The sequence below is a fragment of the Loxodonta africana genome, chromosome 5, assembly GCF_030014295.1.
Source record: "Loxodonta africana isolate mLoxAfr1 chromosome 5, mLoxAfr1.hap2, whole genome shotgun sequence".
NCBI classification, from domain to species: Eukaryota; Metazoa; Chordata; class Mammalia; order Proboscidea; family Elephantidae; genus Loxodonta; species Loxodonta africana.
The window spans coordinates 144062064-144085042 of NC_087346.1; the positions used below are offsets into that span (position 1 = coordinate 144062064).

Here is a 22979-nt window from a genome sequence, read left to right on the forward strand (position 1 = left end):
AGATATACTTAAGAGTCAGTGTGAATTTTACGTATCAGCAACCACTCAATTAGACAATCTAGTTTTTTTTTAAAAAATCTCTTCTACAACAGCTACAGCACCAGGGAAAACATTAAAACGCCTTAGAATGGAACTAATGAACTGTGTAAGACCTTATGAAGAACATTATAAAGCTTTGTTGAAGGATACTGAAGAGGACCCCATAAATGAATGTTTTCAGTTTTAATGGATGAGAAGGCTATAGAAGATGTACTTACATATCCAGCACTATTCCAGTAAAAATCCTGATAGGGTTTATTGCAAAAGATGAGTAGCTCATCTTAAAATTTGTAAGCAAGATGTAAAGAACCAAATATAGCCACATGAAGGTTGTGAGGGATTTGCCCTAAAACATAGCAAGTCTTATTAAGTGTAGCAAATTGAAACAGATTAGTATTGTCCAGGATAGACATTAGTAGGACAGATTAGAGAGCCCAGAAACTCTCCAGATACTGGTAGAATCTTGGTTCAAGACGGAAACCCTGGTGGCATAGTGGTTTAGAGCTATGGCTGCTAACCAAAAGGTCATTGGTTCAGATCCACCAGACACTCCTTGGAAACCATCTGGGGCAGTTCTACTCTGTCCTGTAAGGCTGCTGTGAGTTGGAATCAACTTGATGGCAACGAGTTTGGTTTTGGTTCAAGACAGAGATGTGATTAGAAATCACTGGAAAGGATAGCATATTGAATAAATGGTTCTGAAGCAATTGGTTATGCATATGGAGAAAAAAATAGATGGATCCCTACCTCACACCACTTGCAAAATTAATTCATGTTGGGTTAAAGGGCTAAATGTGAAAAGCAAAACTAAAACTTTGAAAACAAAATATGGGATAATAACTTAATGAACTCAAAATAATACCTTAAGTATTATAAAATTCGCCGTGAACAGAGTGAAATTGTCAAGCCTCAGCTTTGGAGACAAAGTCGCTGTGAACAGAGTGAAACTGGCAAACCTCCGCTTTGGGGACAGTATTTACAATTTATATAAGTGACAGCCATTAGAATAACAAAACAAAACTGTAACCAATGAGTAAAAGACAATAGAAAAATAGGCAAAGACAGTTCTCAGAAGAACAAACCAGCATGTCCAGATAAGCAAAGAAATTGTTCAACGGAGTATCCTGCCTAGCTTCCTTCCCAATATAGGGTTCTTTTCTTCTATAACATAAAACAAACAAAAAATTCATCGCAAACCTATAGGATAGAATTGAACTGCCCCTTAGGGTTTCCAAGGAGGGGCTGGTGGATTCGAACTGCTGACCTTTTGGTTAGCAGGCCTGGCTCTCAACCAGTACACCACCAGGGTTTCCTTCTATAAGAGATGATAATTATAGCACTGATTTACACTAACTGCTTGTAAAGAAAAAAACATTATTGTTCGACACCTCTGATAAATAAGCTCAAATCTCTCTTAAACATTTGCCCATTGTTTTACTTTTTTTTCACCTGTAACAATGTGAGTATACTGCTTTTACTTAGTAGTTGTCGTTAAGTGCATCAAGTCAGTTCTGACTCATAGCGACCTTTTATGTACAACAAAACGCTGCCCTGTCCTGCGCCATCCTCACAATCCTTGTTATGCTTGAGCCCATTGTTCCAGCCACTGTGTCAGTCCATCTTGTTGAAGGTCTTCCTGTTTTTCGCTGACCCTCTACCTTACCAAGCATGATGTCCTTCTCCAGGGACTAGTCCTTCCTGATAACATGTCCAAAATACATGAGACAAATTCTCAGCATCCATGCTTCTGAGGAGCATTCTGGCTGTACTTATGCCCAGGCAGATTTGTTCATTCTTCTGGCAATCCATATTCAGTAGTCTTTGCCAACACCGTGGTGTGAGTTCTTCTTCAGTCTTCCTTATTCCTTGTCCAGCTTTCACACGCATATGAGGCAACTGAAAACACTGTGGCTTGGGTCAGACACACCTTAGTCCTCAAAGTAACATCTTTGCTTTTGAGCACTTTTACAGAGATCTTCTGCAGCAGGTTTGCCCGATGCAATACATCTTTTGATTTCTTGACTGCTGCTTCCCTGGGCATTGATTGTGGATCCCAGTAAAATGAAATCTTTGACAACTTTAGCCTTTTTCTGTTTATCATTATGTTGCTTACAGTCCAGTTGTGAGGATTTTTGTTTTCTTTATGTTGAGGTGCAATCCATACTAAAGGCTATAGTCTTTGATGTTCATCAGTAAGTGTTTCAAGTCCTCTTCACTTTCTGCATGCAAGTTTGTGTCATCTGCATATCGCAGGTTGTTAATGAGTCTCCCTCCAATCCTGATGCCCTGTTCTCCTTCATATAGTCCAGCTTCTTGGATTTTTTGCTCAGCATACAGATTGAAGAAGTATGGTGAAAGGATACAACCCTGTTGCACACCTTTCCTGATATTCCCTTGTTCTGTTCGAACCACTGCCTGTTGGTCTTTGTACAGGTTCCTCATGAGCACAAGTCTAACCATTCCGGAATTCCCATTCTTTGCAATGTTATCCATAATTGGTTATGATCCACACAGTCGAATGCCATCACATAGTCAATAAAACACAAGTAAACATCTTGCTGGCATTTGCTGCTTTCAGCCAAGATCATCTGACGTCAGCAATGATATCCCTGGTTCTGTATCCTTTTCTGAGTATGGCTTGAATTTCTGCCAGTTCCCTGTCCATGTACCGCTGCAGTTGCTTTTGAATGATCTTCAGTGAAATTTTACTTGCATGTGATATTAATGATATTTGAAAATTCCCCCAGTCTGTTGAATCACTTTTCTTTGTAATGGACACAAATATGGATCTCTTCCAGTCTGTTGACCAGGAAGCTGTCTTACAAATTTCTTGACATAGATCAGTGAGCACCTCCAGCACTGCATCTGTTTGTGGAAACATCTCAATTGGTATTCCATTAATTCCTGGAGCGATTTTTTTTTGCCAGTGCCTTCAGTGAAGCTTGGACGTCTTCCCTTAAGTACCATTGGTTCCTAATCATATGCTGCCTCCTGAAGTGGTTGAATGTCAACCAGTTCTTTTCGGGACTGTGACTCTGTGTATTCCTTCCATCTTCTTTTGATGCTTCCTGCATCATTTAATATTTCCCCCCATAGAATCCTTCAATTTTGCAACTTGAGGGTTGAATTTTTCTTTAGTTCTTTCAGTTTGAGAAATGCCGAGCGTGTCCTTCCTTTTTGTTTTTCTAACTTCATGTCTGCAAGCTTTGTTATAAAACTTTACTTTTTCTTCGTGAGCCACCCTTTGAAATCTTCTGTTCAGCTTTTTTACTTTTTATTTCATCCTTTTGCTTTAGCTACTCAACATTCAAGAGGAGGTTTTAGACTCTCTTCGGACATCCATTTTGGTCTTTTTTTTCTTTCCTGTCTTTTTAATGACCTTTTGCTTTCTTCATGTATGGTGTCCTTGATGTCATTTGACAACTTGTGTGGTCTTTGGTCATTAGTGTTCAATACGTCAAAAACGTTCTTGAGATGGTCTCTAAATTCAGGTGGCATATATTCAGAGTCATATTTTGGCTCCTGTGGACTTGCTGTAATTTTCATCAGCTTCATATTAAAGTTGCGTATGACCAATTGATGGTCTGTTCTGCATTCAGCCGCTGGCCTTTTTCCGACTGAGGACACAACTTCTCCATCCTCTCTTTCCACAGATGTGTTTGATTTTATTCCTGTGTATTCCATCTATTAGTTAGTAGTACTGTAAATATTTATAGAAATGATTATATCTCAAAAACACTTTTCCATGCTAATCTTTAGGGGTTTTTTTTTTTTTGCCACATTTGCAACAATATGAGAAAGACTACTACTTTTACATATTGGGAGTGTAAACAATTCTTGAAACTATTATATCTCTGCAAACATCTGTTTTCTGTGATAATCTTTTCAGTTTTTCCTTAATTGTTTTCCTAAGTCAGTTTCCACTCTCCTCATTATCTTTGCCCTCTCTTCCACAAACTCTAGACTGACTTAAAATACAGTTACCCTGAGAAAAACATTCCCATTCACCTCTTCATTGTGTTTTCAATCCAGGTGTTTAAATATTAGTAGGTATTTCTTTGTGCTCTTTAGGTCGTGCAGATTTGCATAAATACTCTGAGCTTCAGAAAGTGATAGGGAAGTAAATCATGCATTGTCAATGCCAGTGGTTCTTTTTTGTCCAGGTACACTAAGAAACAAGTATAAATAACATGAGTAGATCAAAGTTGTGCTTTGTTTTGTCTTTTAAGCTTCCAGCTTTAACCTGACTCGAAAGTAAACACTTCTCTTAAATTCCCATGTACAGGAAGAAATTTGCAGCTATGGACCTTTATCATTACCTTGACAACTATGAAGTATTTACCAAGCCTACACAAAATAAGATTAAATGTGGGCAGAGATGGAAACAGCACTTAATTGGCCTTGTCATTACAGTTTTATGCTGTGAGGTCCAATGAATATTTTGCTAGAACTTTCATTATGGTAATTTTCTTACTGCCTTACGAATGTTTGCATGTCTGTTAAACCCCTGTACTAAACCTTTAGGAGCAGGAACCTTGTCTTTTCATTTTTGGATCCCCAGTGCTTGGCATAATGTATGACATACTGAATTTATAGGATTAAAAATTTTCGCTATTCCTAAATACAGCTAACTAATGCTGCTAATTTAGGCTTGACCATTGGATTTCTGATATTTAACAATGAAATTTGTTATTTTAGAATTTTGGATGGAAACTACTCTGAAATATCTTTATATTATCTTAAATAGCATGTAGAACTTTAAGGGTCATTTTTACGAATATTAACGATTGCACTGTCTTACAGTAACTTGAATATTTTAGGATTATTTTCTCTTAAACTAATTGGCAACAGGAAACCCTGGTGGTGTAGTGGTTAAGTGCTACAGCTGCTAACCAAGAGGTCAGCAATTTGAATCCGCCAGGCGCTCCTTGAAAACTCTACGGGGCAGTCCTGCTCTGTTCTGTAGGGTCTCTCTGAGTCCGAAATCGACTTGACGACAGTAGGTTTGTTTTTTTTTTTTAATTGGCAACAGATAAAATCTTTTTTAAAAATTACACTGCTCTCAGTAGGCTAAAATTTTGGAAAACTGTGTCTGCTGGTTTGAGTAAGATTGCCTTCTTTTTTTAAACAAATTATGTATGAGGGTAATACCAATTACTGTATTTTCACAAATAATGTGCCCACATAAATAACGTGCCCACACATACAATGCACATGACATGCCCAGGAAAATAATGCACAAGGAGGATTGCATGGTTCGCAAAAAACATATAATGTGCACGTTATTTGCATAAAAATATGATAGTCTTCAAGTGAGCATCTGAGAGAATGTGGAATAGAATGTATGAATTTCAGTACTATAGTTAGTCATTGAGTATCCATGGTTGTTGCTGCTGCTACTACCGTTATCTTCTGGTTTCTCGGCTGTGATCAAGGTAGGTACAGCTGTCAGCTGAGATATTAGTGTAATTAAGAGAGCCGTATGTGGTGTTATGTATTATGCTTAACTACACTGTTTATAAATGAAGTCTGTTGTTAATTCCGTTAGGAAAATGTCAAACTGCTTTTAAAGTGCAATTCAAAAGGTATATTTCTGTATCCACTAATGAAGACAATAAAATTTCCTTCTTGTTTTTCTGTGCTGAGCTTTTATTTTCTGAGGCTAAACTCATGTGGAAGAAAACTTTATGTTCCATGCCTGAGAAGAAGCCATGATTTAGTAAATGTGAAGAACAAAACATAATACAATTAGATGAGCTCACGTCCCTTCCAAACTAACCTTCTCCGACCCTAGGGATAGAGGAAACAGTAGGTTGTCTTTTAAAATTCCCAATCTAGGCATACCTCTCACCACTTAAAAACCTTTAATGGCTTCACATTGTCCTTAGGATAAAGTCTAAAATACTGTACTTCACTGTCTAACCCTTGCCTGCCTGTCTTGTCTTGTCTGGGTCTCTCTTTCTTCTTCATCATGCTGGCTTTCTCTCAGTTTCCTGAATGTCATAACACTCTGGCCTCAGAACACTCAAGTGTAGAAGCTACCCTCTACCCTCACCGCTTTTTCTAAAATTGTACTCGTTTTTTTTCAGGTCTCACTTTAAACATCATTTCCTTAGGAAAACTTCCCCTACACCTCCCAAATTGAACACACAGAGACATGCATAAACCCACATGCATACACGTACATTAATAATTCCCACCAAAATTTAGCTTTGTTTTCCTGTATCCTTTTAAAGCACTCATCGCCCCTGTAGTTATTTCTGTCATCTTACTTTATGCTTTCTATTTGTCCCCTTTGTTATGTATTTTTTTCTCCTTTCTTATTTTCGTTTGGAATGATGGAGTTTTTTCATCACATTTCACCTTTTTCCCTTTGCCATTTTTGAAGTTATATAATCCATTATGTTAGTGGTTACCCTGAAGTGTTTTAACTCATCACCTGCCCCTGACACTTATGCCATTTTATCAGTGCTTTGGTTCCCTTTTTATGACACCACAATTTAAACATTATAACTTTGTATCATGTTGTTTAGAGCTACATCCATAATTATCTTTTTGTTGTTGTTGTTGACCATTCCTTCTTACATCTCATTTTCTTCTGGGATCTGAAATTCCTCTTATAAGGGTCTATTGGTAGTAAACTCATTTGTTTTTCCTTTGTCCTTAAAAGAATTTTTCTGGGTACACAAATCTCGGCTGAATTTACTTTCTTTCAACATTTTAAGGATACTATAATAGTGTCTTTTGGCTTCCAGTGATGCTGTAGCTGCCCAACTAATAGTCTTTCCTTTGTAGATAATCTTCACTGTCTCAGCTTTTAGGATCTCTCCCTCTTCTTCCCCCTCTATCTTTCTCCCACTCTTCCTCTCCCTCCCACTCTCCCCTCCCCTCTTGTTTTCCTTCTCGCTCCTGCTCTCCCCCTTCTCCCAGCTCTCCGTCTCTGTTTTGTTCATGGTGTTGTTCAGGTTGTCTAGGGTATGTTTGGGAATCAGTTTCTTTTCACTTATTTTGCATGGGAGTCATAATGGATCCTAAAACTGAAGATGCATGTCTTTAAATTAAATTATCTTTTCAAATATATTACAGCTCTCTATCTCCTGTTGCAGTTGCGTTGAAACGTGAAACATACTTGATGTTCTTACTCTTGCTCTTCATGTCTTCATGTCTCTTCTATTTTGTATCTTTTTGTCTTACGTTGCATCCTGATTAATGATTAGAACTATGTCCTGTTTTCCTAGTTCTCTTTTGATATAGATGTAGTAAATATAAAGCACATAAACAAAAGCTCCTTGAGGTCTTCAATAATGTTTATGAGTGAAGACGGATTATGAAATCAAAATGTTTGAGAACCACTTGCTTTAGATCTAACTCCAAGTTTATCAGAGTTACAGAGATAAAAGAACAAATTTAATGACACCACGGGAAAACAATAATCTTCTGTAACCTGTTTTTTTTTTTTTAATTAATATTTTTAAATACCTTGTGTTAGTAAATATTTTTCTGCAGAATTATTTTAAGAGTCTAATTGATTTACTTAACTGGATAGTATTATATTTTGTAAAAGTATCACATTATATTTAACTTATTCTGTATCTTCAGATATATAAGCAGTTTCCAATATTTTTTGATTAACAGTCCTAAATTTTCATGTAGGATTGTAATCTTAGAAATTAACAGAGAAGTACCTAGGTTTGACATGCATAAACATGTTTATTGCAAATGTAGTCATGGCAAGCCACGCAAGAAAGGCTTCACAGCATTCTTTTAGAACCCAAGAATCAGAATTAACAAGTACATTCACAAGAGATCTTGGAAGGAAGGCTTGACCACAGCTCAAAGTCAGCAGAGGTCCCTCGTAGCCAGGTTCCAAGGTCAGCAGCTGTGGGCAGTCTCAGCAGGCTCTCGGTATTCTGAGAGAGTTCAGAGACTAGAGGAAGATCCCGTTGCCTCTGCCTTCTCTTGTTGAGTGAGCAGAACTTCAGGGTTTATATTGAAATTCTCACCTTGGCTTCACAGGATAAGGGCCAAATAAGGATAAGGATCACAACCTCAAAGACCAGCATGTTATGTCTTCTCTCCAGAACTAGAGATTAGCCAGATGTCACATCTTCTCTTCAAAGTTAGAGATTAGGGAGATTGTTTAGACTTACGTCTCAAGGCTAGTTTACAGAGATTAATTATGTTTTCTTTTGTCACAGCATGCCAGATCAAAATCAACTTTATATTCTTCACATACTTTACATATTTCCATGTCTAAGTTCAGGAATTTTCTAAATAACTTTCTAATGACTTACAGGTTTATAATAGCTATAGGGGTGCTGTGAGTCAGAATCAACTGGATAGCAATGGATTTGGTTCGTTCATTTGTTTTTAATACTTAAGATTAGCCTCACAAGGGTAGGCATGTTTCTGTTTCTAAATTCGTATTATAAGTATATATATGTGTGTGTGTTTGTGTATTTTGAAAACATAATAGTGACTTATACCCTGTGTGATTAGAGAATATTATAGAAACAGGACACAAATAAACATCCTTGAGCTAAGACTTTGCACCCAGTCTTAATTATTACCTTAGATCTTAGTACTAGATTATTTATGCACTAGATAAAACACATTGGGAGAACAGTAACCTCCCTTTTTAAAAAAAATATTGCATGTGGGTTGGGAGGCAACTGAGGGAAGAAAATACCAGTGTTAAGGCCTGGCCAATGTGATGCTCTTATGTAGTATTGCTTGTATCCCTCATGACTCTGGAGCTTTAACTCCTTAGTTCATCTAACCAAAAACTCACTGCTGTCAAGTTGATACTGGCTCATCAGATTAGGAAAAATTAAAAATCTCAACACGAAATGTTGGCAAGGATGTCGGAAAGAAATTTGGTAATACCTACTAAAGTTAAATATGTCCTAGTGTCCAGCAGTTTCACTTCTTGGTGTATATTTTGAAGAAACTCTTGCACGTAAACACAAGAAAATATTTACAAGAATGTTCATTTCCGCATTATTGTAATAGTGAAAAACTAAATACAACCCAGTGATACAAATGAATGAATTAAATCAGTCTCTCTCTCCTCCTTCTCCTTCCCTCTCCTTTCTCCTTTCATACACACACACACATACACATGCTTGAATAGGTGTTAAATAAGTAAGAAAAGGCAATTGTATTTTTCCTCCTGGTTTTCTGAACCTTGGGGGTTTCTTTTTCTTACTTCGGAATTTGGCTGTGATTTTTGTAAATGTTTGGTGTAAATATTTATCCAGCATTTCCATGTGTGTGGAGAAGGAATAGGGCCTTTCCACATCAGCTCAGTTTGCCATTTTGATCAAAAATTTCCAGTATCGTTTGCTGGACCTTGAAGTTCAAACAGAAAGTTGGAAACTTAGAGGGATGGTACAGAGCATAACAATTCTAGATGAGAAGTTTGGGAAAGAATTCTATTGTTAGGATTTTAATCTTTAGAGATTTATAATAGCAATAATCACTAATATTTATTGAACATGGTTCTACGCACCATTCTTTACATACAAGAGCTCCTTTAAACCTCATAGTAGCCTATGAGATAAGCACTGTTTCATCCCCATTTTACAGAGATGGAAACTGATGCTAAGAATGGTTAAGTAACTTGCCCAGAGTCACACATTTAAACATGGAGGAGCCAGGATTTGAACCCATCAGTCTGGTCCAGAAGTCTCACTCTTAACTAATACTCTGTTATATTCTCCTTGGATTTGCAGCATATGCCCATGTAATGTATATGAATTCAGTACTCAGAGAGAGAGAGAGGAATAAACATTCAAAAATTGTGGGAAATTCTGCTTGCCATTCCATCCAGCGAGCATAATCCAGAGTGAGATGAAATGGAAGATGATTTTGCTATTCTCTTCATTAATGTCCACATGCCTTCCATTGAGCAGCTATCCAACAGTGCTAACCTTGTGTCTTAGTTTCCTAGTGCTGCTGTAACAGAAATACTTCAAGTGGGTGACTTTAAAAAACAGAAATTGATTTTCTGACAGTTTTGGAGGCTAAAAGTCCAAGTCAGGGTCTCCGCCTTGTCAGTTCTTTCCTTGTTGGTAGCCCCAGGTATTCTTTGGTTCCTTGGTGATCCTCACATAGCCTCAGTCTTACCCTGTGTATGCTTCCCTTGTGTCTGATCTGCTCCTTTTATAATTCAGAAGTGCTTAGATACTTGGATATAATCTAATTAGCATAACAAAGAAAACCCTATTTCTAAACAGGATTACATCCACAGGTATAGGGATTAGGATTCCAACACATGTTTTGGGGGGACACAGTTTAGTCCATAATACGTTGCTACCCTGAAGTTATTTAAAGATATTCATCTTCCGTCAATATGGGCTCTGAACACATGTCAACTATGACATATTTAACCAAAGAAATCGCTTATTCTTTCCTACACTGGGAGAAACAATTGTCCAATTATTGAGAGGTAGTGTTTTGATCTCCCATGTGTTGACTTCTCTAGAGAATTTTCAAGGTAATTTTGACTATAGTTTTCTTTAGAGTTTTTACCTTTACATGAGATGTGTGTCCATTTAAAATTTAAGTTGTTGTAATAATACATAAAACAGTAGCATTGGTAATTAGAATGACAGAAAAATAAACAGCTTTGGTGAGTTTTTGTATTTCTGTTTGAACTTGTTACACTTAACTTTTTGCTTCAAGAATTTTACCTCTTTTTGCTTCGTATAAATCCATCCCATGTTTCTATCTAGACTCTAAAATGTACAAGGTCAAACTATTTCTTCTACTTATTTTGTATTACCCTAGAGCATATAGAATAATAAATGCTTAGCTTTTATCCATTGAATTAATTAGGACTTTGGGAAGAAACACATCAAACAAAACAGTCTAGTTATGACGTGATAGCCACCTGTCCAATGAGTGATCCTGATATAAATCAGCTAGATAGAAATTATCAGAAGGAGTAAGAAAATAAACCTGATCTTTCTTTTTCTCCATCCTTCTTCCCAATCTCTCCCCGTCTCTCCTTATTGCTTTGCTTTTCTAATTCAGACAATCCTAGGGATAACTGGTTTTGTTTTCTCTAGCTATTGAGCTACAGGCTTTAAACACAAAGAAGTAATAATAGTAGTCACAAAATAGTATAGGTGGTAATACTGCTGAAAGAAAGTGAAATTTGCTGTTGATAACTAAAATTTACCTAAAAATCTTTAATGTACATCAGAGCTATTTACTTACATATTTATGTTTTTTGTGTTCACTATGTAATGTCCATTGATTAAAGAATTTTAACATGACGCGACAAATATGGAGCCCTGGTGGCGCAGGGGTTAAGGGATATGGCTGCTAAACAAGAAGTCAGCAGTTCAAATCCACCAGCCGCTCTTGGAAACTGTGGGACAGTTCTCTGTTCTCTAGGTTTGCTATGGGTCGGAATCGACTCTACTGCAATGGGTGACAAATATGTAAAGAGTACAGTTTCCATTTTTACTAGACACAGATTATGATATGTTACTTTAGTTACTAGCAAAACCTGTAACAGAGACAGCCTAGATCTGTAGATGGGACTGTAATAAAAAAGATTAAAGCATTTCTCATCTGGGTCCCTGTTTAGAGTTTCTGCAGAGAAAGAGTCAGGAGTGTATCATAAAGATAGAACAGGGCATAGGTCTAGCTCATCCTCAAGATTAGAATGAGCTGTGACCAGAGCTGTGTGTGGCTGTCAAAGCAGCAGTCAAAGGATGCTCCTGAAAGGACAAGAATACCTATATCGCCCTAGCCAGGGAGCTATGGCTGGTTTACAGGGTTTATGTAAAGGAGAAAAGGGGCTCCCTGCACCTCCTTTTGTGATTCCTATTTGTGGAATAATTTTATATTGAATATCTTAACAATCTAGAACAGTTTAGCATTGAAGAAAATTTCATTAATTCATTTTGTAACTTTTACTAGGAATTAACAGACTTACGAGGAAGTATGTTTCATATGCTACAAACTGTACATAAAACATGAGCAAAATCAAAATTAGTGGATACAGTTATAAACGTGAATATGGGTTGGACAGTAATCATTTCTTGAAGAAGATGGTCTTAAAGGTCTTGAAGTAAGAGTAAGATTTTAATACTAGAAAAGACAAATAATGGTAATGAAACTGAGAAAACAGCATTTGGTTCTTCCTTTAGAAGATTCTAATACTGTATTAGATTTAATGAAACACAAGTGAATAGTAAGATCTCCAACTTTGAGGAATTCACTCTCATGGGAGAAAAAGATATGTAAATTAATAATTGCACGATAGTGTCGTAGTGTTGTATTTATGTAGTGTAACACAGTACAGCGTCAGAGGATGCTGCTGACCCACGGGAGAAAATAACGAGCTTCTGCTCGGGGAGATGTGGATCTCTAAGGATGAGTAGGGAAGTCAAAGTAGGAATTGGACACGTTGAATAGGTAGAAAGAGCATTCCAACAATGTGCTGTACTTCCAGAGACATGATGCCACCGCCTAGCATATTTGAGGGACTTTTTAAGTACATTGGGGAGCTGTGGTGGCGCAGTGGTTAAGCGCTCAGCTGCTAACCGTAAGTTTGGTGGTTTGAACTCATTAGCTTCTCCTCGAGAGAAAGACGTAGCAGTTCGCTTCCGTAAAGTTTACAGCCTTGGAAACCCTACAAGGCAGAGTAGCACTGCCTTGTAGGGTCACTGTGAGTGGGAATCAACTTAGTGGTAATGGGTTTCATGAGTAAATGCTTTGATACGTAAGGAGTGGGAGATTACCAGTAAACTGAAGCAAGATACTTCATTTAAAAAAAAACTTGATACTTTTACACTTTTACTACAGGCAAACTAATCTCTAGCCATACTGAATTTCTTGCAGTTCTTCAAAATTCTATTCAGCAAATATTTATTGAAATTTATTGTGTGCCAGGCACTATTGTAGACAGTGGTTCACATCAGTGAACAAAACAGACACTGCCTTACATAGCTTATAGACTGATGACTAACACTGGTAAGTATATAAGCACCTGGACTACAGCCCGCTAAATACTAAATAATATAGGTAAGTGTTGCTGGTATTGGAACCTAGAAGACTGACAACCAAGTACAAGATGTGACCTGAATGCTAAATAAGATTGGTGAGAATGTGTGTGGGGATAGAAGGAAGGCAGAATTAGTTGCCTTCCAGGCAGAGGAAACTAGCTGGACATACGAATGAACAGAGATGAGAAATAGCATAGCACTGTCTCCAACCAGTTTCCCGCCTCCACCCTTAGCCCCATGCAGGCCCTGTGCCCCACAGCAGGTTGATCCTTTAAAACCATACACTAAAATCATGTCAGTCTTATGCTCAAAGCCCTTCAATGGCTTCCTGTCTCTCTCAAAATAAAACTCACAGTTTTACCATGGCCTACAGGGTCTTATGTGATATGTCTTCTGGCAGTGCTTCTAATCTCATCTCACTCTCAGCCTGGCTCACTCCATCCCAGCCACCCTGGGCCTCTTTACTATTCATTCCTTAAATATTGCATAAGTGATTGCACATCAGAGCCCTTGCACAGACTGTTCCTTCTAGAAGATTTCCCCCAGATACCTTCTTGGTTGGTACCCTCACTTTGTTCAGGACTCTTCAAGTCAAAGGCCTGCACCAATGGACTCTGTTTATAAAATAGCAACCCCTCAGCCCTGTGGTCATTATCAACTTACTCTTCATTCTTTATCCTCAACCTGAAATATGTTTGGTATTGTCACTGTTAGCATTATTGTATGAATCATCACACTAGATCCTAACAGGTACTTCATCTGACGTTTTTTTACCTCTGCTTTGCACATCATAAACAATAAATAATTGTTGGATTATACATAGGAGGTTATGGGTGTGATGTTTTACTTTTTCACCTCGTATCTCCCAGGTTACTTAAGTGTTAGGTGAATTCATATGGTAATAATAAAACCCAGTTGAGTTTTCAAGTATATAGTTTAACATGTATTTTTTAATAAAATAATGATCCCTTTTTTATAGCTTAAACTTTCCTTTTTTTTAGCTGTTAATAAAGACATATTCACAGTATTATTTATTGCTGTGTTTTAAATTTATAGTTTAGTCATTCTTTTTGACTCTGCAGTTTGTCAGATTAATAGTATGTCTGAATTTTTGAAGTTTTATTTGTGTAAATATTATAATACTAATAAAAATGACTATAATAACAAATAGGCAGTCATTTTGTAACAGGTTATTTTCCCTAAAAATTATATTACTATAAGTTATGACTTTGATTATTCTTCATCCAACCATAGATATAACCACAACATATTATGTAGGCAATCATTAAACTACTGTACATTTTAGTAATTGAAAATATAAGTTAAATACCATGAGTTCTAAAAAATGCATTGGTTATACATAGAGTTACAGTTTACATGTGCCACATGTTGCTAGTCCTAGTAAATGCTAACTGCTCAGCTCTCTTACTCATCATCCTTTTTACTGTTCTCTCCGCGTATACAACTTACACCACTCCTACCTTCCCAAAGAAAGCATCATCTGGGCAGCCGCGAGTGCAAAGCAGTCCTGGATGAGCAAGCAGATGGTTGTTTCCTGCAAAATTGTGGGAGGAGTGACCAGTAATGATGGTCAGAGTGGATTCGTAACAGATTGGATGTGCCACAGTCTCTATCTTCACATCCCTTGGCCCTCCAGCCCCTCCTGTCTTTCTTTCCTAAATAGTGCCATCCCAGACATGCCCTTTTGCTAAGACCATAAGATGAATAGTTAATGGCCACAGTCAAATACAAGTTAGATCAGTAAAATATAAAACGTTAAAATGTAAAGATTGCTTATGTGTCGCAAATATAAAGTCTTTTCTCTTGCCAAAATTACAGGGGATGGCGTGTTAGATCTCTCTACAAAGAAAACCAGCGTAAAACCTGAAGAATCATCCCTGTGTGACCCTCCTTCTGAGAATTCAATGGCTGGGTAAGCAATATCTAGGAAATACAATTTGGTACTAATAGTAAACTACCTCTGCAGAAAACTCTGAATACCGTTCTGAGTAGATTTACATATGTAGTTTTCCTCCAGAATTTTTGTCCCTCATAAGTACGTCTCTCTCATACTTTTCATTTGTCTTTTCTCTTTCTTTTTTATTCTTTCTGTTAAAGAAAAGTTATCAGAACAATCACCAAACTTTAGTTCATGTTGCTAAAATGAACTATCCACTTACTCATAGAATACAGACTAAGAAGCAGGACAAGTAAAGACAATTTTAAATATCCAGGAGGCAATTTTAAGGAAAATACTTAATTTCAATATTTAAGTTTTTAAACAGTGAACAAATTCTAAAAGTACTGTACTTAATACTTTAAAGCTAGCTCATACTGTGTACATTTTTTTCATTGTGCTTTAGGTGTGGTGACAAACTATTTAATTTTAGTAATCACCACACATAGACCTTTCATGTTTTGAAAGCTGTCATTAAATTATTTAAAATAAAAAATTAGTTATAAAATGCTGTTCTGTTGGATTCTTGGATTTACTTTTTTTTTTAATTTTATTATTTAACTTTTGCATCTTCCCATTAACTAAAAGCATAGGAGGCCTTTTTAGATGTAGACCATAATTTGTTTCAACCAGGGTTGTAGTTGCATTTGAATCCTAAGTTACAGTGAGGTTTCTGTCTGAGGAGCTTTGAAAATTACAGTGGTACATTAGAGATAGAAACAGCATTTGTAACATTTAAAACTAACTCATTCAAATATGATTTATCAGCTTATTGCAAATTTTAAGTTTTTGTCTAGAGAAAAATTAGTCTGTGGAAATACGGGATGTTTGTGTTTGGTAATATTCTTGCTGCTACAAATTTCCTTTAAAGGGGTTGACTCTTTTATTACTTGTTTAGCGGTAACGTCACGTTTCTACTAACAAAAGCTCCTTTAGGATTTGGGTATTTTTTATAATGGAACACTAATTGTGCAAATAAAAATTCTAAGTGTTACTCTGCAAGCATCTGTCAGAGGAATAGCAACATCATGAGAATATTTTTACAAATACTGAGTTAGGATGTTATGTTCTTGGAAGGTCTGCCCGTTGAGGCCACCGTATGATTGACACATTGTCCTACCAGGACTGTAGCGTTTGCTTTGATAAGGAGTAAGTACTACATCTCACAGACTTAAAAGTATCATAAGCAGTGATGTTACCTAAGCAAGGAGTATAATAAAGGAGTGGACCCTCCCCTTCCATAGCTGTGTGAGAGTCTCTCATGCATCAGTTTACCATCGTTTCATTCCATCCATCCAGGAGACTGCAGAGAAACAGAGAGGACTATGTGGAAAGGAGTGCTGAGCTTGCAGACGGTTTGCTCTCAAAAGCTTTGAAAGACATTCAGTCTGGAGCACTGGACATAAATAAAGCAGGCATACTTTATGGCGTACCTCAAAAAACTTTACTTCTCCACTTAGAAGCCTTACCAGCAGGGAAGCCTGCATCTTTTAAAAACAAAACTCGAGATTTCCATGATAGTTACTCATATAAAGACAGTAAAGACACTTGTGCAGTGCTGCAAAAAGTAGCCTTGTGGGCAAGAGCTCAAGCAGAGCGCACAGAAAAAAGTAAGCTCAATCTACTTGAAACCTCAGAATTAAAATTCCCAACAGCTTCCAGTTACCTCCATCAGTTAACTCTACAGAAAATGGTTACTCAATTTAAAGAAAAAGATGAAAGCCTACAATATGAAACTTCAAATCCCACTGTACAGTTAAAAATTCCTCAGCTACGAGTGAGTTCTATCGCAAAACCACAGCCTGATGGTTCTGGTCTGCTGGACGTTATGTATCAAGTTTCTAAAACCTCTTCAGTCCTGGAAGGATCAGCTCTCCAAAAACTGAAAAATATACTCCCTAAGCAGAACAAAATAGAATGTTCTGGGCCTGTAACTCACTCAAGTGTTGACTCTTATTTTCTACATGGGGACCTCTCTCCTTTGTGTCTTAATTCTAAAAATGGAACAGTGGATGGAACCTCAGAAAACACTGAAGACGGATTGGATCGAAGAGATAGTAAGCAGCCCAGGAAAAAACGTGGCCGCTATCGGCAGTATGATCATGAAATAATGGAAGAGGCTATTGCAATGGTAATGAGCGGAAAAATGAGTGTTTCCAAAGCACAAGGAATTTATGGGGTACCTCACAGCACTTTAGAATACAAGGTAAAAGAAAGATCTGGAACACTGAAGACTCCTCCGAAGAAGAAACTCCGATTACCAGACACTGGGTTATATATGACAGATTCAGGGACTGGCAGCTGCAAAAACAGCGGCAAGCCTGTGTAGATTACTTGTTAGGAAAATGTTTGCGCGTGCGTGTGTGTGTGTTTGCGTGTGTGTGTATGTGCACAGGTGTGTATTTGTGTGTCTGTATACACACATGTGGGAATTACAGATGCTCACTCTGACAGGAGACATGAAATTTTACAGTTCAAAAACCACTTACATGCCTTTTGAAAAAAAAGTTTTATTCAGGGTTTTCACTGTGGACAGAATTATATAGTTGCTTAATTCTGATAGTTTGTATCTAATCCTTGTATAAATAGGTGAAAAAGATTCAGGTTTTCTTTAGTAGTCAATAGCATAAAGCATTGTGGGAAAACAAGTAATTGTCAAGTGAAACATTTTTATTGGTGAAAGACCACTCCAGCCATTCAGTTGAACCATCTTGTAATGGAAATATGATATTAATCGTTTATAAACCTTTTTACATAACATACTTACAGTTCTTGTAAGTACAACCAACAACCAATCAAAGTTTAAATGGACAGCTACTTCCATACTAAGAAAAATTAATATATACAGTATTAGTACACTACAGTGCATTCTATGAGATACAAGATGCACTCAGGTGCATCCGCCAGGAGTAGAGAAGAAAACCGTAAATTATATGTGTAATGAAATTTAATATTTATCATTTAATAGTTGATTTAGCAGGAAGTTGGGGTTTATAAGGTATATACTTAAAAAGAAAAAAAAACTGACTCACAGGTAACCCCAGCAGCTATAGAACCCTTTAATATAAGATGGAATACTAAGAACAAAAAATAATTTAAAGTTAATTATTGAAATAATTTAATTTCATTTTTCATTTGAAAAATAAGCTAATGTGTAAGGTTAGAAAAGAAAGTTGGAATGCAACTTAGAGCATGTTTATAATGTGCACAGAAAAAGCTCGAGAATGGTAATTTTGGTTTAAATGTGCTGGTTAGTTGATGTTATGACTACTTTAAAATTTTAAGGATTGTGACACACTCCTGCTATTGAAAAACCTCAGTGTAACTTTAATATATTTGCTGCTGTGACATTTCAAAACATTTTCAGTTTATCAAAATGAACTACAGATTTCATTTTGGTGGGCGATACATTATCATTTTGCTAATAACCAAATTTGCAGTTTGTTCAGGGTCTTGAATAGATTTACAGATATTTAACACTGAAGCTGTCTTGAACTTTCAGTAATGTAAACTCTCTGTTAGTGGGTAGTTAGAAGCTGGGCAGTGCATTTTAACTTGTCGTGAACTCTTGAGAGAGACCAGTCACCTTCATAGAGCAGTTTCCAAGTATGGCCCAGAGCATCCGTGACGGATCTACGGAGTATGCAGTTTAGTGGTGAAATTAAAGCATGTGCCTCCATGGAAAGGATGGGGATTTGCTTTATATATTCAGAATTCTCCGAGTGCCCCTTTTCTCTGTTAAAATTCAGGTTCTGATCGTTTCTCTAAGCCAGTTTTCCTAAATCCAAAAGGAATACTTTTAGCTGAATTTTAAAAAACAAGTGCACCTTGTCAAATGCTTGTGTTTTTACACTTGTGTTTGTGTGTATTTAATAATCACATATAAACTTAATACTAAAGAGATTTTCGGCTATTAAATTTAAAAAACTGCTTGCATATTTTTAAAGAAACCGAAGAATGAGAAACTACACCACCAAGTAGTTATTTGGTCTCTTAGATATATTTTCAGCCCTCTTCAGCCGGTAATGTTACCTGCATACTAGGATATGAGTCCTCTTGCTCTTTTTGTTTGTTTGTTTTCTCCAAGAAAATATACATAATAGATTACAAAACAGCAGATGTCAGGGTCATCTTTCTTTTTAAAGAATTAAGCCATATTTTGTGAGGGCCAGAACTTGGATTATTTTAGACATTTCCCCCTCTTCCCATTGGAAAACAAAGTTCAATCTAAAGTGAAAGTTCCAGACCAGGTTTATTGATCTCTTTATAGGGAATTTTACTTCAAACTTTGGGGGCTTGAAGGCATTACATAAGATTTATATTGTATTGAGCTTTTTTATTCCTCACGCTATATTTACATTAATAAATTGATTGAGAAGTTTATAGTAAAGGGAAACTTACAGAACACTTTTATATCATTTAAAAGATGACCTGACCAAAAACTTTGCAGGATTCATGAAATCAGGGATCATTTTGCTATTGACTTCACAGTGATCAGTAGTTTTATAGGTAATATTAGAGTTAATTTGCAGCATTTTAGTACTTGTATTATTTATTTTTGGTCAGAATTAGTAAATTAAAATATTTTTTAATAGTCTATAGATAATAATGATCAACCCATAACTTTTAAAAGAAACACGATGTTTCTAATTATTGAGTTAGCTTTTGATTATACAAACCAGGAAAGGCAGGGAAATTTATGGGTTCCCCTTCTCCCCAATGAGTCCATTAAGATGTTCTTTACGTTAAACTTTCAAAGTACTTTATAAATTTAGTTACCAGTTACCACTTATTGACAGTTTTCTGAAAAATCCAGTTTCAGCAGACTTTTAATGAAGGTGAAAGCAACCCTTACGTGCTTTCTACTTATTTGAATGTTCCTCAAGTATTTTATACGTAAAAAAAAAAAAAAAAAAAGAAAGAAAAGAAAAAACAGTGCCTCTGTTTTTAGAACTACTGCTCAGTAAAGTTGTTTAAACCATTTCTGGTAGCTAATGACAATTTTATATTAAATTGTATACTAACTTTAGTGAGACTGATTTTTTAGTTGTTTACAGTACAAATACTTGTATTTGTTTTTTAATTGCAGTATTTCCATTGTCGCAGTAAATTAGTAAAACTCTGTGGCTGCCTTGATTTTGACAGATTTTGTTAATATAAACTGATTGTTAGGCAATTAGTTATATTTATGCATAAATCAATTGCACTATAATTCATGAATTATTTATTACAATATTTTCTAATGACTTCCTGTATCTGTCTTGTGTTGTAAATGTACTGTAATTCTGTTTCTACTTTGTGTTGTTATACACCTAAATCTGATTGTATGAATTTTAATTGTTCAGTTAATGTGTTTCTAGGTTGTAATTTGTAGTAAAGCACTTCAATGCTTTTGCACATAAATTGACAACACTGTTGGTGTGTGATTGATTTACTCATTCAGTAAAAGGAAGGAAAAGCAAAGAAAAAAACTGACTACACTGACTTCTTTGATTCACTTTTGGAAGCAGTTTTATTAATGTTAATGTGAGAAATTTACTTTCTCTGAGGAAATATTTCAGCAACAAGGCTTACAATGGGTGAAATGGATAATGTACAGAAAATAGGCAGGATGTTTTAGTTGATAAACAGGAAAGGTTAGAAAAAATTTTAACATTAAAAACAAGGAATTAACAAGGGAATCTATGAAAAATAGAATTTTAGAAACTTTATACAGTCACTTGGAAATAAACTCTAGGTTCAAGACTTCTGTGTGTATTCACCTATTAGTTGGTTATATGATAGATTTTTCTTTGAGATTCTAACATGCAAGAAATATGGAAAAGAAAAAAAAATGAACCAAATAAGCATATGGTGGAGTTCTGTAACAACTTAGATATAAATCTAATACCTGAATATTTAATCGGTAACTTTATTAAGTAATTTTTCATGCAGCACTAGAATGGGATGTGGTATTTTTAAAATTTCATTAAGTAAAAAACTGAATAAGAAAATTTTCCTTGTAAAGCATAGACTTCGTTGGAATGTCAGAAAGGGAATATGAAAATCTTTCAGTGGTTTTTATAATAATTTTGAATTTGGCAACTTGAAATTATAACATTTCTCAAAATACTTAACACTAAGTCTTAGTCTTGATTATTTTTATTTTACACATGACTTCACTAACAGAAAAAAAGCCTTTCAGCATTTTAGGAACTATTATGAAAGGGTATTAATCTTTAAATACAGTACAAGATATTTTTCTAAGAAACATGTAATTTCCCTTTTTAATTATTAGTTAACAGATTTACTTAATAGGCCATGACGTAATTTTAAGGAAACTGTTGAAGTACGCTTATCAGAACTTTTTGTGTTTTCTTTCACTTATTTGAAAATTATTAATTTTTAATTTGCTGGAAAAGAGTATGTTATCACTTAGTATTTGATAGCTGCCATTCCCCTGTGCCTTTGTTCTCAACATATGTGTTTTGAATTGTCTAATAGTGGCTCTTTGGGGTCACTTTACTTTCCAGCCATGATAAAATTTACAAAAAGAGATTTTCAGAAAGGAAAGGCTATTGGAGTCATGGCCTGTCATCATGTGTCTGGAGGCAGCACTGGGCTTCAAAAGTTTTTAAGTAACTTTGTGACTTCTTACTTCATGTGATAGCTACCTGATGTCAGATTATATACTGGCTAGTTTTAGTGAGATTTTGGTTGAATCTAGCAAAGTTGTCTTTTTTCCAGAAAAATTTTTACAAATGTTCAAAATTTGCTTTGATGTTTTTGTTAGTCAAATAATCTAATTTTACAAAATGTAAATGGAGTATTGCATATTTGGCTGTGAAGTAGATTAAGCAAATTTTAGGGAATAGAATAAAAGATTAATTCCACTTTTCATTTTAAAAGAAAATTCTTTAATTTTTAATATACATAATAAGTCTTTAAATAAAATACTTTCTTCAGTGGCAGTTCATAATCAGCATATCCCAATTCCAATCCTAAATAAAATTTCTGCAAACCAGGCACTGTTAACAACAACAAATCTAAGAAATGAGTGGAAGGCTAGTTTCATGTACAGAGTTTGGTGATATGTTTAATTAAAATAGATACTTTTCTGAAACAGAATTCTTTAATATATTTTGTTTTTCTTACTGCTGGCATTGGATTAAAAATTTTTTTGTAGATTTCTACATTGGTTGCTAAGCAATCCTGGGTCTTAGTTAAAGTTAGATTCGTATTAGTTTCTGCAGTGGGACATTTTCCAGCATTTGAAATTAAATAATTAGGTAAGTAATGCCTTTAGTTTTGATGTAATTACTTTAGTATTTAAAATCAATTAAAAATAGATTTTATTTTTAAATAGCTTAAATTCTAATTTTCTTAAATCAGGTTAAAATGCCTACGGTTTAACCTAAGGAAAGACATTCTATTATTTATCTTAAATCTAAATTCCTTAATTTTTCTTGCGACTACTATGCGTAGCTCTCTTTTATTAATACTTTTTTTACTGCTTTGAAAAATATCTATTTTAAATAAAGATAGGAAAGATTTTGCTCCTATATCTTAATTTCCTTGTTTGCACTAATATGGACTGATTATTAGTTATAAAAATAACATAAAAGATCCACTTGCAAAAACGTTAACTTCTTTTGAAGCACTTTCCATTAAATATTCATAGTATATCCAAAGCACTAAACATTATCAATCCGTAAATATAATCCTGTATATAATCATAGCGTTCACATTACAAAAACAGGGCTTGGCTTTGACTCGTATACCTTATCATAAGAAATTAATTATCATCAGTGCTTCATTATATTTTTGCCAAACAATAATCAAGATGTCACTATTGCAACAATGTAGGAGTTAGGAGTCCAGCAATATCAAAATCTCTCTTGTTCAAACACTGTTAAGATTAAAACTCCTTATACTATTGGTATTTTTGCTGTAATTTATTATTTTTGTTTGATTTTTATTTT

General features: G+C 35.4%; 1 protein-coding gene across 36 annotated transcripts in view; it reads left to right on the top strand.

Annotated features, from left to right (window-relative positions):
• Window positions 1–22979, top strand: part of LCORL (ligand dependent nuclear receptor corepressor like) — a 216767-nt gene that overhangs the window by 169271 nt on the left and 24517 nt on the right. For 32 of the 36 annotated variants that reach the window (XM_023549744.2, XM_023549748.2, XM_064286012.1 and 29 more), the window contains one exon: window positions 14901–14994. In XM_023549744.2, coding sequence (XP_023405512.1) covers window positions 14901–14994 — 94 coding nt within the window. The other 4 variants (XM_003411284.4, XM_064286036.1, XM_064286037.1 and 1 more) reach the window with 4 other exon arrangements.